Here is a 13,897-nt window from a genome sequence, read left to right as displayed (position 1 = left end):
TCTGTATTTCTCCTTCCTCAGCATTTTTCTTTGCCTATTCTTAACTCGCTGCTATTCTCTCTTTTCTGGAACCATCACTTAACCTTCCTTCATGCCTGCCTTTTCACTTTTCTCTCAGTTTGCTTTCACAAATAATTAGTCAGTGATCAGTTTGGCAAACCGCATACAGCTATTCATGTTACCACTCCGTTGTTGCTGCTGTTCTGATGAATTCCCGTGAAAATAAATACTTGTGACTTAGGTTTTAAGTGTTTATTCTTCGGTTACAGGTGCAGTGATTTCATGGAATTTGCTAATTAAACCGATTTTTTTCCATTTATTATTAAGGCCCATAGTATATTTGTAAAATATGAGTGCAAAAGTCTATTTTATGTTTTGCTCTAACATTTTTATCACCTTGTTAATTTTGATCGTTTTTGCTGTTTGATGTTTCCTAGATAAACACTCAACTTTACAGCCTGAAGGAGAAGCAACAACTTGCTGATCTCATCAGCACCATGCTGGCCTACAACCTCACCTACCATCAAGAGCGGTCTCCTGATGGACAGTACCTGTATAAACTGGACCCGTAAGTGTGTGTGTGTGTGTACATTTTCTTTTTGCCACGTGTCCATTTGCGTTTTCATTTATCTCCTGTGCCACTTGCACTTAAAGCAGTAGAGGTCTGCTATTCCTAGATATAATAATTGCAACAAACTCTGACCGCCAGAAAATGTATATCCCTCCAAGACTTATTAGCTTTCAGGGTGTCTTTGTTTCTGTTGGATACTTCTAACCACAGATTCCTCACCTTAGAATACTTCGCAGGCACTAAAATGGAGGCAGAAAACTTTCTCCATAGCAGTGCTCCCACATGCTGCAAGGTGGCGCTGTTGGCTCCACACTGCCCCAGAAGTGACCGAGCAGATCCGCATTTAAACACCACCCCTGCACGCTGACGTCAGTACTTTTTTTCTGTACCTTCCGACCCGAATCCAGAACTCTGCTACCTACTTTGTCAAGTTTTCTGACGACTTCTTAAACGATCCCACCAGTGTGCTAGGGAACAATGTCCCCTCCCAAAACAACTGGTTAATAAGCCAAGCAATGACTGGCACAAGGTGTGTCTTTGGTGTCTGCACTTGGGCCACAACTCTTATGTCGTGCGATAAGTCTGTATCATTCATATAAGTAGTAGTTGTGGTCTTCACATAGGTCCTGCTTCTGAATCAAGGTGCAGACCTGGTCTCAGTATCCAGGCCGTTTCGCCCCAACTGCTCAGCTTTGCCACTCAGACTGCAAAGTGAAGGTGTGAGGGTGTCACAATGTCATTCACACACCTTCAAGATCTCCCACCATGGAACTGATTGCTCAGCTGGATCTGACACACTCTAACTCAGTGCCTGTGCTGTGTAGCACCTATCTGCAGAGGCTCCATCATGTTTTTGGTTCTGATTCTGATCTTATACCAGAGGAAGGGGCATACCAAGATGCTGGTGATTGTGATGGCTTGCTCCTCCCTCACTATACTGATGATCATTCTACATTATTTACAGAGTGCCAGTCGACTTGACTCCTCGCCCAAGACAAAGCGTGTCCCTCCATTTGAGCCACCAGTGGAAGAGTGCCTTGTTTGCGGTGGTAGTCCAGAGGGCAGCTACAGCACCAGAATTACAGCAACCCTCTGTTGAGACAAAAACAAATGCCCTCTCTGAGATCTTACAACCTGGACCAGCTACTTCTTAACCCCCCTTCTTTCCTTTAACGATGTCTCATTGATACTGTAATGGCTATGTGGTCAAAGCCTTGCTGTTGGATTCCACTTTAACTCCTAGGTTGACAATCCATTATGTTAGATAGATGGGTCTTACAAAGGGGATTGTTACTCTTCACTATTTCTTCATTCTGAAGAAGGACGAAAGCTCAGCCCTATTTTAAACCTCTTCGTGCAGAAGGACAAATTCAAAATGCTCACGCTGGCCTAGAGCCTGTCTGCTCTGAACGTGGGCAACTGGACAGTTTCCTTGGATCTACAGGCCATCTATTTGCAAATATTCGTCCTGCAGTCCCACAGATATAATTTTCAGTTTAAGAAAGGCCAGAAGCATTTCTAGTTTGATGTGCTCCATGTCGGCCTTAAAAATAGTGGCAGCCCCTTACAGGTAAGCATGGTGAGGCGGGGTGGGGAGGGGGTGGAAGTCGACATACGAGGGATGGCCACTTAACTTGCGCTAGCCGCATCGTTGACTTTATTTTATTTTCACAATCACGTTGTATGTTGTCTTCCACCCTTGCACCGCCTCACCACACATACTTGTACGGGCCGCCACTGCTTACCAATATGCACAAGTGTTCATGAAAGTAATAGTGGTGGTTGCAGACCATCTTCGGAGGTTGGGTATATCAGTATTCACATACCTCAGCATCTGGCTGTCAGTCGTAGACCACTTCTGGATGGCTGTAAACCACTTGACATTGTTGAGGCTCACTATCTGTCAACAAGCTGTAGTCTCACCTGACCCCTTTTACAGAGTCTTCCATTCATGGGATCCATCCTGGAACCTGGAGTTCAGGATATTCCCTCAGTTGCTACAAGTCCAGGATTCTGGGCCATGATCCAGATGTTTCAGGCTCAAACTTGAAACAGGGTGCAAGTTGCAGTGAAGATTCTTGGCCTCTAAGCCCCCTACATTCTCCTCATCTCTGCCAGTTGGCTCATGCAGGCTCTGCAATGGAATGTGAAGTTCAAATGGGCCCACTATAAAGGCAGTCTGACATGACATCCAGGTTTTGGAGGAGATGACTCAAAATCTGCAGTGGACATCTGCAGTGGAGGGTACTCTAAGGCAATTGGTCCAGCAACAAGCCCCTCTCCCTTCGACACCCAGAGCTGATAGTGAGGTAGGACTGCTGGTCTAGAGAGTCCTTTTGGGGGCGGTGGAGAACAGAGGACTCTGGCCCCCAGTAGATGGCCAGCTCCACATCAGTCTTCTGGAGATGGTGGCCATTCATCTGGCTCTGAAGACCTTCCTGCCATCCATCAAGGGAGACTGATGCAGGTTCTCACGGACAGCAGCACTGCTATGTGGTACTGCAACAAGCAGAGCAGGGTGGGGACCTGTCCCAAGAGGATCTGCATCTCTGTGGTTGGTAGAAGTACCATGACACATTCCTGGTTGGCAGTTACTTGGCAGGGAACCTGAATGCTAGCGAGGAGGAACTGAGCAGATGTCTAGCAGATTACGAGTGGCGTCTATATACCGAGGTGGTGCAGGGCGTTTTCCACCTATGGAGAGAACACTGGCTAGACCTTTTTCCCAGTGTTGAGAACATGCAGTGTCAACAGTTTGACAAGCTTGAGTTTCTGCTAGAAAACTCATTAGGAGAGGCATTCTGATTGAAGGGCAACACGGGACTCCTGTACACCTCCCCTTTGCTTTCTCGTCTGCCCCGAATTCTGAAGATCAAGAACGACTGGTATCAAGTCATCCTGACCAGGGCATTGTGGTATCCAGAACTTCTAAGCATCTGTCCTTCAGTCGGGCTGCCACTTTGGGAGGACCTCCTCTCTTGGGAGCAGAACAGGGTTCTTCACCTGAATCTACCCAATCTACACCTCCATGCATGAAGATAGAGCAGAGGCAGCCGACTGTGGTTGATTTGCCGCCTGGACTGGTGGATTTCATACTTTCCACTGAACACTGCTGCACTAAACCCATTTGTGCTCGGCGCTTGGACGGATTTGTGACCTGTTCAGTGCCTCCAGTACAAATCCCTTTTAGACGAAGCTGTCAGATGTTTTTATTTTGTGTTATGTTTAGCCCAGCAAGGACTTGGCAGTAAGCAATATAAAACTTTATTTGTTGGGCTTTTTTTTTACGTTTGCCGAACCAACCGCCCTTGTTCAAATCACCTGTAGGGAGGAGGTTGAATAAAGGTTTGACACAAGTTTCCTCCCAAGCTGTTTGTAATGCCGCAGTGGGGCCTTAACTTGATCTTGACGTTTCCCTTGTGTACCCCCTTCAAGCCATTGCATAGTCGCTCTAAGTGCCTTCTTACCTTGAAAGACGGTATCTCACCATGTGAATACGTCAGTTTGTCGCATGAGTGAACTACAAGCTCTTTTAGTGCACCCACCCTGACACACTCGTGCTGAGGACTCTGTGGACTTCTTACCTAAAGCTGTGGCTCCCTTCCATGTTTGACAGTCCATCACTTTACCACCATTTTTTGCTTCTCCTCACCCCTCAAAGGAGGAAGAGATGCTCCAACAGCTGGTCCTCAAAACAGATGTTAGCTTTTGCATAGATCGTACCAAGGATATCCTGGGTCCTCTATCTGCCAACACAGTAAGAACCAACCTTTCCCCGAACAATCTAGCTCCTTGTATAGGATCAACCCGCAAATTGAATATGTTTCAGTTTGTGCATGTTTTCCTGTGGTTACGAATGAATATTAATATTTAGTGATGTTAGAGTATTAAGTAGGAGTGCTCTGAGTCTGAACCATGCTAGAGTAGAGTCAGAAGTGTGACAAAACGTTCCTGGGCTCCGAGCACTCTTCGAAGCTCAAGTCCAGTAGTCCTTGTGTTTTGTTTAACCTGGACCACACCTACGCTCCTTCTTCCACCTCCGTGATTTGCTTGGGCCTACTTCAGAGGGGTGGTTGGGTTATTGGTTGAGAAAACAAGTTCATACTACCTTTTAAGGGCTCCACTTTCATTGCCCACAGTAACTTCCTGGTTGACGGCACCATGACACTGAATCCTCCCAATCAGGTGTAGCGTAACCTGAAGGGGCGGGATGATGAAAGGCTTGACAGCCATGCCTGGGTAGCACTCCCCAATCACGTGACCTCTACTGTGAGGGGGAATGGTTAATCCACTGCTTTAAGGTGGACAACGTTACCAAGATGCCGAACCACATTTCTAGATTGCTCCTACTTTTTGTAGCCTCTGCGCGGCTCCGCAGAGCAAATACCTCCCCGGAATCTTCAGGGAGGCTCAGGGGTGCAGGGCTTTGCCTCTGTTGGGGGGTAGACAGGTAGTTCTTCATTCACTCTGTTGTTTACTACTGTAGCAGTGTGGTTTGATGTGATCACCTTTATGCCTCTTTAGTTTAGGAAAACATATATATCAAGAGTCCACTCCTGTGTATCACTTACAGCGTGCCTCGTCCTCCCAATAAATTATTATTTGGGGTTACAAAATCCCTAGAAAGGGGGTTCCTAGCCGTGCTTGGGTTTGTAAACCCTTATGAGAAAGTAGGACACGGAGGGAAAAAACGAGTATATATATATATATATATATATATATATATATATATATATTTTTTTTTTTTTTCTTTTGATTTGCGCCACTCGAGTTTAAATATCCCCCACGTTTGATGTTTTCATTCAGCTCAGCTGGCTGGGTTCTCATCTAGTAATCTTACAAATGCTCCCAAACCGTGACTGATGGATTCACGGACCTCGCCCTAAGCTTTGACCTCACAAAGCTAGTTATATCTGCAGAAAGAGTTCACACAAGGGGGCGCTCTACTTTTGTTACTGTACGGTGGCTTTCTTCAACTAAAGCAGCTTTTCCATTAATAAATGAGAATAGCATTTCTTTCTTGCAAATGAACCATTTTCTCCCAAAAGTGGGGTATAACATTCTCCCTCGTGTGTAAACTTTGTCAGTAGCTCTGTTAGACCCCACTTTCGCTTGGAATGTGTTGGGCAGTGGCACCCAGCCGCGTCTCAGAGGAACCAGCACTGTAGGGCAGCGACCCTAGGCACTGGCGTTGATGAACCAGCACTGTAGGGCAGCGACCCTAAACACTGGCCTTAGTGCCCGGCCCCCCTCCTAGGACAGGTAGCGCTGACTTAAGTCTGGCCCTGAATAGTCCGTGTTGGCTTGAGAAGGCTTTAAGGAGAAAAAATAAGCAGGCCCCTTCCCTTATCTCTTTTACCCACCATAATATATTTTATTTATTTGCAGCGGGAGCATTTCGACAAGAAATACTGTACAGAGAGCAGTATTAAAGGGTACATGGGTAGTTTGCTCCTATGGTGCGTACATACAGCGAGCCTGTAGCAAATGGTTGGTTGATGGAAAGCCACTAACATTTAATAAATCTAGACATTTACATTGAGGACAGTACACTAGCAGGATTTAGGGTGGCGTTTACCACTTAAACACAAGCTGAATCATTCCAGCTTCATTCAGATTCTGGAAAAAACAAATGGAAAATGCAGATCCTGACATGTGGGCACTAATCCAGGGTTTTTTCCCTCCATATAATCCGCGCAGCAATAATGCCATCTACTTTAGAAAGATTCATAATGTCTGGCACCCAGGCGGAACAGAGCCATTCCTCACTGCTGGGGCCTCGCCGCTGCATGAACCGCTCACCCACACATCATTTATGAAGTGGGATCGGCCCCTTTCATGGCGCCTCTCCCAAGGTCACCTTGGACACCACTGTAGCCGCATTGTGCATGAATTCAATGAAATACTTTTGTTGGCCTGTTTCGACTTTGTCAGTATTGTAGGGGAGAGCGTGACCGAGGGGGTGCAATGCGCGTTTTCAGTGTGAAAGGTATTCCTGCAGGTGGAGTGTAAAATGCAAAGTTGGAGCCCAGGTAGAGCAAAGGTTCACATGTTTCAAAATTAGCTGGAACGCTAGTGAATCTTCTAACCAGCATCATTCACATTTGTGTTTTTTTCCCAGACTGATGCCCGCACGTTGACCTTTGAACTGATTAAATATCAAACATTTTATAATGGAATACCCGAAAATGTACTTCCATCTTCCAATAATTCCACGGCCTGAATAAAAGATGCATGGAAAATATTTCCTTTCGAATATAGTAAAGCATATTGTTATGATTTTAGTCTTTACTCTTGAGGGCTCTGTTTTCTTGTGGTGGCTGACGTCAGAAACGGCCATGCACCATTAAGGTTGTGTCCAGATGGCAAACCCGCTAAAAATATCCTTAATGCATACTTTTTTGACCATGCTTTTCTCTTTGCGACGCAGGGCGCCAGCTGCCCACGCGCTAATCGTGCTCTAGCTGGTATCCTCTTTAGTAATCAGAAATCTGCCACGTCTCTGAATTTAATCGTGTGGGGTGTGTTAACCCCACCGCTGACCCCTCCCTCTGCCAGCTTCTCCGCAGATAATGCCGCAGTAGGGTTTTTTCCTGTAAGCTGCTTTGGGGATGTTTGAGCCCATCACCCTGCTGCTGCTTCTTCTTTCGATGTTTAACCTCTCTCATACTGGCGTTTTTTTCTAGGCATGAATTTAAAAATTGAGATGTCGCGTTTGAACATTGGGGCATCGTTTCCAGGATTTCATAGCTTCTCTGTATTATTACAGATGATGACCAACATTATGCACATCTGTCCAATTCCTCCACAAAAAGAGTGGGCCAGGCAAACATCTCTGCAAAATATACCATGCAACCTCCTTGACATGTTTCGGCCTCATCGTGCTTCATCAGAGAGGACATGCTTATTTTGCAGGGCATGCCATGGAAGGAGTCCACTTTCCCTCTTATTAACATCTGGGTATTCTCTCCTGTGCTTAGCTATAGTCTAAACCTGCTTGTGCCTCTCTGCACCTGCCCCTGGTAGGTCAGGTGGAGTGGAATTTCAGAGGTCATTGAATTAATTCAGTAAATTACTGTTGGGACTTAGATAAGCTAACAGATGGTATTACTAAGCGCGTACGCTGAACTTGTTTTTGCTCATTTTCATTGACAGTGCGGCACCCTGCCCTCTCATAGCGACGAGGGTAGGTAATTGCACGCATCACTCGCTTTGTTTTTAAATATATATTTTTAGATTTCACTTGGCTGCTGTTTTAAATAAAGTCTGCTGCCCACTCACCTGCACTTAAAATTGAAAAGCACATCTCGCTACTTAGCGAGTTAGACCAGAACTTCTTCAGGACAGGCCAGTAACCGAGCGCCATCTTGGTCAGCGCTCTAGTAGCTGGGGATACTTAAACCGGGAAGATGCAAGCGCGCATCGTAACAGATGGTATTACTAAGCCTGAACGCTGAGCTTGTTTTTGCTCGTTTTCATTGACAGTGCGACACCCTGCCCTCTCATAGCGACGAGGGTAGGAAATTGCACGCATCACTCACTTTGATTTTAAATATATATTTTTAGATTTCACTTGGCTGCTGTTTTAAATAAAGTCTGCTGCCCACTCACCTGCACTTAAAATTGAAAAGCACATCTCGCTACTTAGCGAGTTAGACCAGAACTTCTTCAGGACAGGCCAGTAACCGAGCGCCATCTTGGTTAGCGCTCTAGTAGCTGGGGATGGGATACTTAAACCGGGAAGATGCAAGCGCGCATCGTAACAGATGGTATTACTAAGCCTGAACGCTGAACTTGTTTTTGCTCGTTTTCATTGACAGTGCGACACCCTGCCCTCTCATAGCGACGAGGGTAGGAAATTGCACGCATCACTCGCTTTGATTTTAAATATATATTTTTAGATTTCACTTGGCTGCTGTTTTAAATAAAGTCTGCTGCCCACTCACCTGCACTTAAAATTGAAAAGCACATCTCGCTACTTAGCGAGTTAGACCAGAACTTCTTCAGGACAGGCCAGTAACCGAGCGCCATCTTGGTTAGCGCTCTAGTAGCTGGGGATGGGATACTTAAACCGGGAAGATGCAAGCGCGCATCGTAACAGATGGTATTACTAAGCCTGAACGCTGAACTTGTTTTTGCTCGTTTTCATTGACAGTGCGGCACCCTGCCCTCTCATAGCGACGAGGGTAGGTAATTGCACGCATCACTCGCTTTGTTTTTAAATATATATTTTTAGATTTCACTTGGCTGCTGTTTTAAATAAAGTCTGCTGCCCACTCACCTGCACTTAAAATTGAAAAGCACATCTCGCTACTTAGCGAGTTAGACCAGAACTTCTTTAGGCCAGGCCAGTAACCGAGTGCCATCTTGGTTAGCGCTCTAGTAGCTGGGGATACTTAAACCGGGAAGATGCAAGCGCGCAGCGCGCGCGTGCAGCGGGCGTGCCGGAGGCGCGCCAGAGGCAAGCCCGTCTGCGCCCGTCCGCGCCAGTTCGCCGCCAGAAGCCTGGACCCCTGGTAGGTTGCCATTACCTACATTACAAATCCCAAACCTACCTCGCAGATACGCGCGTGACTCTTTATTAGATCTTAAGCCCGCCCCCTGCAAGCTATCCTTTATTGCGTATTAGGGGGCCTTTTTTCATGTCGAGCTTGTAGATTTCAGAGCACTGAGTGTCTGTCCTTCTTTGATTACTATTCGACAGTTTAACTTTAAAGAATCGCCTGATTCTTCAAATAATACTTCTTCTAATCCACTACCTCCCCCAGGGAAAAATATTAAGTGGAATTGTTTTCTGGCTAATGTTAGGTCCCTTCCCAAGCATGCTGCAGATATATGGGATATTGACTGATTTAAACCTGAGATGGGCTTCATTACTGAGACCTGGATTAAACCATCTTCCACTCCTGCCATTGCTTTGGCCATTCCGGAGGGCTATCGTATCTCGAGATTGGATAGGATAGGCAGAGCGGGCGGGGGTATAGCTATAATTCATAAAGAAGCCCTAGCAATCACCATTCTAGATCAAATGGGTACAGAGGCGTTTGAATGCCTCGTATTTAGAATAGATCTCTCTACACGCTGTAGCTGGAAAGGCGCATTGGTATATAGACCTCCTGGCCCGACACTGGACTTCACCAGTCAATTGCAAGATTTTATCTCCCCTCATATAATTGCTACTCGTAAATTTCTTCTGCTAGGAGATTTCAATATCCATAGCGAAGATGCCCAGAACCAGGATGCAAGGCTATGTCTGCAAGACCCGGCTGCCTCTGGATTAGTTAAAATTAACTCCGCTCCTACTCATGTAGCTGGCCATACTCTAGATCTTATTCTAACAAATTCTCAGGATATCAAATGTGGTGACCCTTACCCGCTTACTTGGACTGACCATTCACTAATAAATTTTCAACTTATTAGCCCTACTAACTGTACTTTTGCTGCATCCACAACTCCAGCTACTCGTCAGTATAGACCATGGCATAAATTGAACCCTGATCATCTTTCTTCTCTATTTCTCTCCTGGGACAGGGAAACCATGTTCTATAATGTTGATCAACAACTCGACCATTTCAATTCTCTTATCTCAAATGTGCTTGATAAGACGCCCCTATGAAACTTCTCACTCATCCACCGAAAGGTACCCCCACTGATTGGTACTCCTCCGCTTTATGAGAGGAAAAAAGCTTTTGTAAGAAGCTTGAACGTTCATGGCGTCTTTCGCACAATGAGCAAGATGAAACTAATTATAAGACTGCAATATCCAACTCATAATAATATTAAAAAGGCTTGCAAACTGCATATTGCATCCTTGTTAGATCAAGCAGGAAACAACTCTAGGATGCTCTTTCAAATTCTGAAGGATTTCACTAATCCTAAATCCTGTGAGACCAGTGATATTTCCTCTCAAACCTTATGTGACAAAATGTCTTCCTTCTTTATTCAGAAAATTGAAAATATCTATCAAAAAATTATCTCATCAAACACCTCCCTTCCCGTCTCCACAGTAGATCTAACTAATTATACTAATGAAGATTCTCAATTACTCACCTTTCCTAGTGTTACTACCACAGAAGTATCATCCCTATTGGAATGCACTAAATCTGGTTCTCCTCTTGACATTATTCCAGCTAAAGTCTCATCTAAATTTTCGGTTCAACTTGCGAACCCATATGTTCCATTATCAATAGTTCTCTAAATTCTGGTAGTCTTCCACCAGAATGGAAACACGCTCAAATTATTCCTATTCGCAAAAACCTAAAAATTCATCCTTCTGAGTTGACCAATTACCGCCCCATTTCTTTGCTTCCTCTACAGAGCAAGCTTGTAGAAAAACATATTAATAGACATCTATCGGCGTTTATTGAGTCCACTCATGCACTTGATATCTCTCAATCAGGCTTTCAAGCTAAGCATAGCACGGAGACTGCCCTAGTGGAGGTAACGGACAATATCAGGATGGCTCTGGATAACGGTCAAGCGGCACTTTTTGTGCTGCTTGACCTTTCAGCAGCATTCGATACCATTTCACATCAGATCCTGTTGTCGAGATTGCAGGGGCCTGGAATTAAAGGACTTGCTCTGAAGTGGCTGACAGATTTCTTGACAAACAGAACTCAGGCAGTTACTATGGGCTCTTACAAATCTGCACCCTCTCAAGTTACCAGGGGTGTCCCCCAGGGCTCTTGTTTGAGCCCTACCCTTTTTAACATCTATGTGACCCCTTTGGTCAAACTTGTGAGAAATCTGGGATTCTGTCCTATCTCTTATGCAGATGATACCCAACTCCTCCTCACCTTTGATAAAAAAAAGAACAGATACATAACATATTTTCTCCCAGGGTATGATGGCTATTTCCTCTTGCAAAGTAATTTCCTCCAATTAAACTCAGAAAAATCTGAGATTATGTTGTTTGGAGGTGCTGCCATCTGTTGGTCGCCTAATTGGTGGCCTGAGGAGCTGGGGAAAGCCCCAACTCCTAAAGAGGAGATAAAAAATCTTGTTATGTTATGTTATGTTATGTTAACTTGAATTTGTAGAGCGCTTAATACCGACAGGTCTCTAAGCGCTGTGAACAGAACAACGAAAGTGCCAGGAGATGAAAGTATTGTAGCATGGGCACTAGGCCCAAGCCTCCGTGAATAAGAGGGTTTTCAGTTTCCTCCTGAAAGGCAGGAGGCTGCTTTCAGAGCGCAAGTCGCTTGGTAGTTTGTTCCAAATTTGGGGCATAAGAGTGGAAAAAGCTCGCCCCCCTGTTTTGGAGTAGTGGAAACGTGGGCATTTTAGTAGACCCTCCGTGGAGGACCTGAGAGTGCGACCGGGGGTATATATTGTCAGACGGTCTTTGATATATTTGGGGGCTTGCCCAAACAAGGCCTTATGTGTGATGCAGAGGCCTTTAAATTTGGCCCTCTGCTTGATGGGCAGCCAATGAAGTTGTTGTAGTAAGGGGGAAGCGTGAGTGTGTCTGGGTAGTTTAAAGATCAATCTGGCTGCATCGTTCATAACCACCTGCAATCTGTGCAGTAGTGTGGAGGGAAGGCCGATATATAGTGCATTACCATAGTCGATCCGGGCCAAGATCAGGGCGGAAACTACGGTTCTCATTGTTGAGAAAGAGAGGATGGGGGAGAGTTTTCTTAGTCGCCTGAGAAGGCCCACACAAGTCCCGAAGACGGAGGTGATCTGATTTGACAAGGAGAGATTCGCATCGATTTTTATTCCCAGACTTTTTACCATTGTGGCTGGTGCTGGGATTGTCCCCAGTTCGTCGGGCCAGAACTGGGAGTTCCAAGGGTTGCTGTTGTTTGTGATTGCTAACACCTCAGTTTTGTCGGGGTTGATCTTAAGTGAGTTAGAGGTCATCCACCTGACCACAAATCTCAAGATATCTTGTACCCTATCGTGTGCCTGCGTACTGTTATCTATTTGGATGATGATTTGTGTGTCATCCGCATAGTTGAAGACTTGGCAGTCCAGTTTGGCAAGCTTCCTGATCAGAGGACCCAGGTAAATGTTAAACAGAAGGGGAGATAGAGCTGACCCTTGGGGAACACCGCAAGGAATGGATCCCCTCTCTGACGTCAGATCCCCCATCTGTATTTTCAGGGTACGATCTGACAAGAATGATTCGATCCAACGAAGGATCGACCCTCCAATGCCAGAGTCTCTGATTCTATCTAAGAGTAGAGCATGATTGACCGTGTCGAACGCTGCCGACAGGTCAAGAAGGATTAGGACGCAAGGTTTTTTGTTGTCTGCTTTGGTCCTAATTTCATCTAGAACAGACAGCATCACCAGTTCTGTACTATGATGAGCCCTAAAGCCGGCTTGCCTGTCCTCAAATAGATTGTAGGATTCCATGAATTTGGAGAGAGTTCGGAGGACATATTGCTCCAATATTTTGGCTAGGAAGGGCAGCTGAGATATGGGTCTGAAGTTTTTTAAGTTGGAAACATCAGCCCCAGGCTTTTTAAGAAGGGGAATAACTCTGGCTTCTTTGAATTGGGGTGGGACACTTCCTGAATCCAGCGAGGAGTTCATCAGGGCTAGGATTTCCTCCTCGATAGCTGGAAAGGCCAGCTTGAAAATCTTGGGAGGGCAAGGGTCTAATGGTGAGCCGGATTTTACTTTGGTCACAATACTTCGCAGTGTCTCCAAGTCCAGGGGCTGGAAACAGGATATTAGCTCAGTACCTTTCTCTTTTGGCTCCACCCTCATATTAAGGGGGAGTTTAAAAGGGGAGTTGTTAATGTCCGTCAGAATATCTTGGACTTTATCTGAGAAGAAGGATAGAAATTTGTTACATAATTCCTTGCTGGAAGGGGCGACTGGCACCTGTTTTTGACTTAGCTCTTTGAGGATATTAAATATTTCTTTTTGTTTATTGGTGGCCAGCTGAATCTTGTTCTCGTAATGTTTGGCCTTGTAGCTTAACAAGGTTTTTTTGTAGACGGCGAGTTTTGCCTTATATTCTACATAAGTTTGTAGATCATAGGCTTTGCGCCAGCGTCTTTCAAATTGGCGAAGTGTGCTTTTCAGGACTCGAAGTTCGTTTGAAAACCAAGGGGAGCCTTTGCCCTTATTTCCGGTTTTTTTCCTTTTAATTGGGGCCAGTGTATTTATGGCAGAGGTAAGATGGTTATTGATGGAATCTGTCCATTTTTCCAAGTCCAATGTAATAGGCCTCTTGACAGGATTACTCCGAAGAGTACTCTCGAGGGTAGGACCGGAGATATTGTTCCAGCTTCTAACTACCTTCCAGGTAGGGGGAGGACTGGGGTTGTGTTTAATCGGGGGGAGTAGAAGGTTAATAGAGAAGTGATC

General features: G+C 45.3%; 1 protein-coding gene across 1 annotated transcript in view; it reads left to right on the top strand.

The window, feature by feature from the left end:
- Positions 1-13,897, top strand: part of CHTF18 (chromosome transmission fidelity factor 18) — a 488,876-nt gene that overhangs the window by 266,839 nt on the left and 208,140 nt on the right. The window contains exon 18 of the mRNA XM_085629346.1: positions 438-568. Coding sequence (XP_085485472.1) covers positions 438-568 — 131 coding nt within the window. The remainder of the gene's footprint in view (positions 1-437; positions 569-13,897) is intronic.

This window comes from Triturus cristatus, chromosome 10 (assembly GCF_964204655.1).
Source record: "Triturus cristatus chromosome 10, aTriCri1.1, whole genome shotgun sequence".
Classification (NCBI taxonomy): Eukaryota; Metazoa; Chordata; class Amphibia; order Caudata; family Salamandridae; genus Triturus; species Triturus cristatus.
This window is presented reverse-complemented; position numbering and strand designations above follow the sequence as displayed.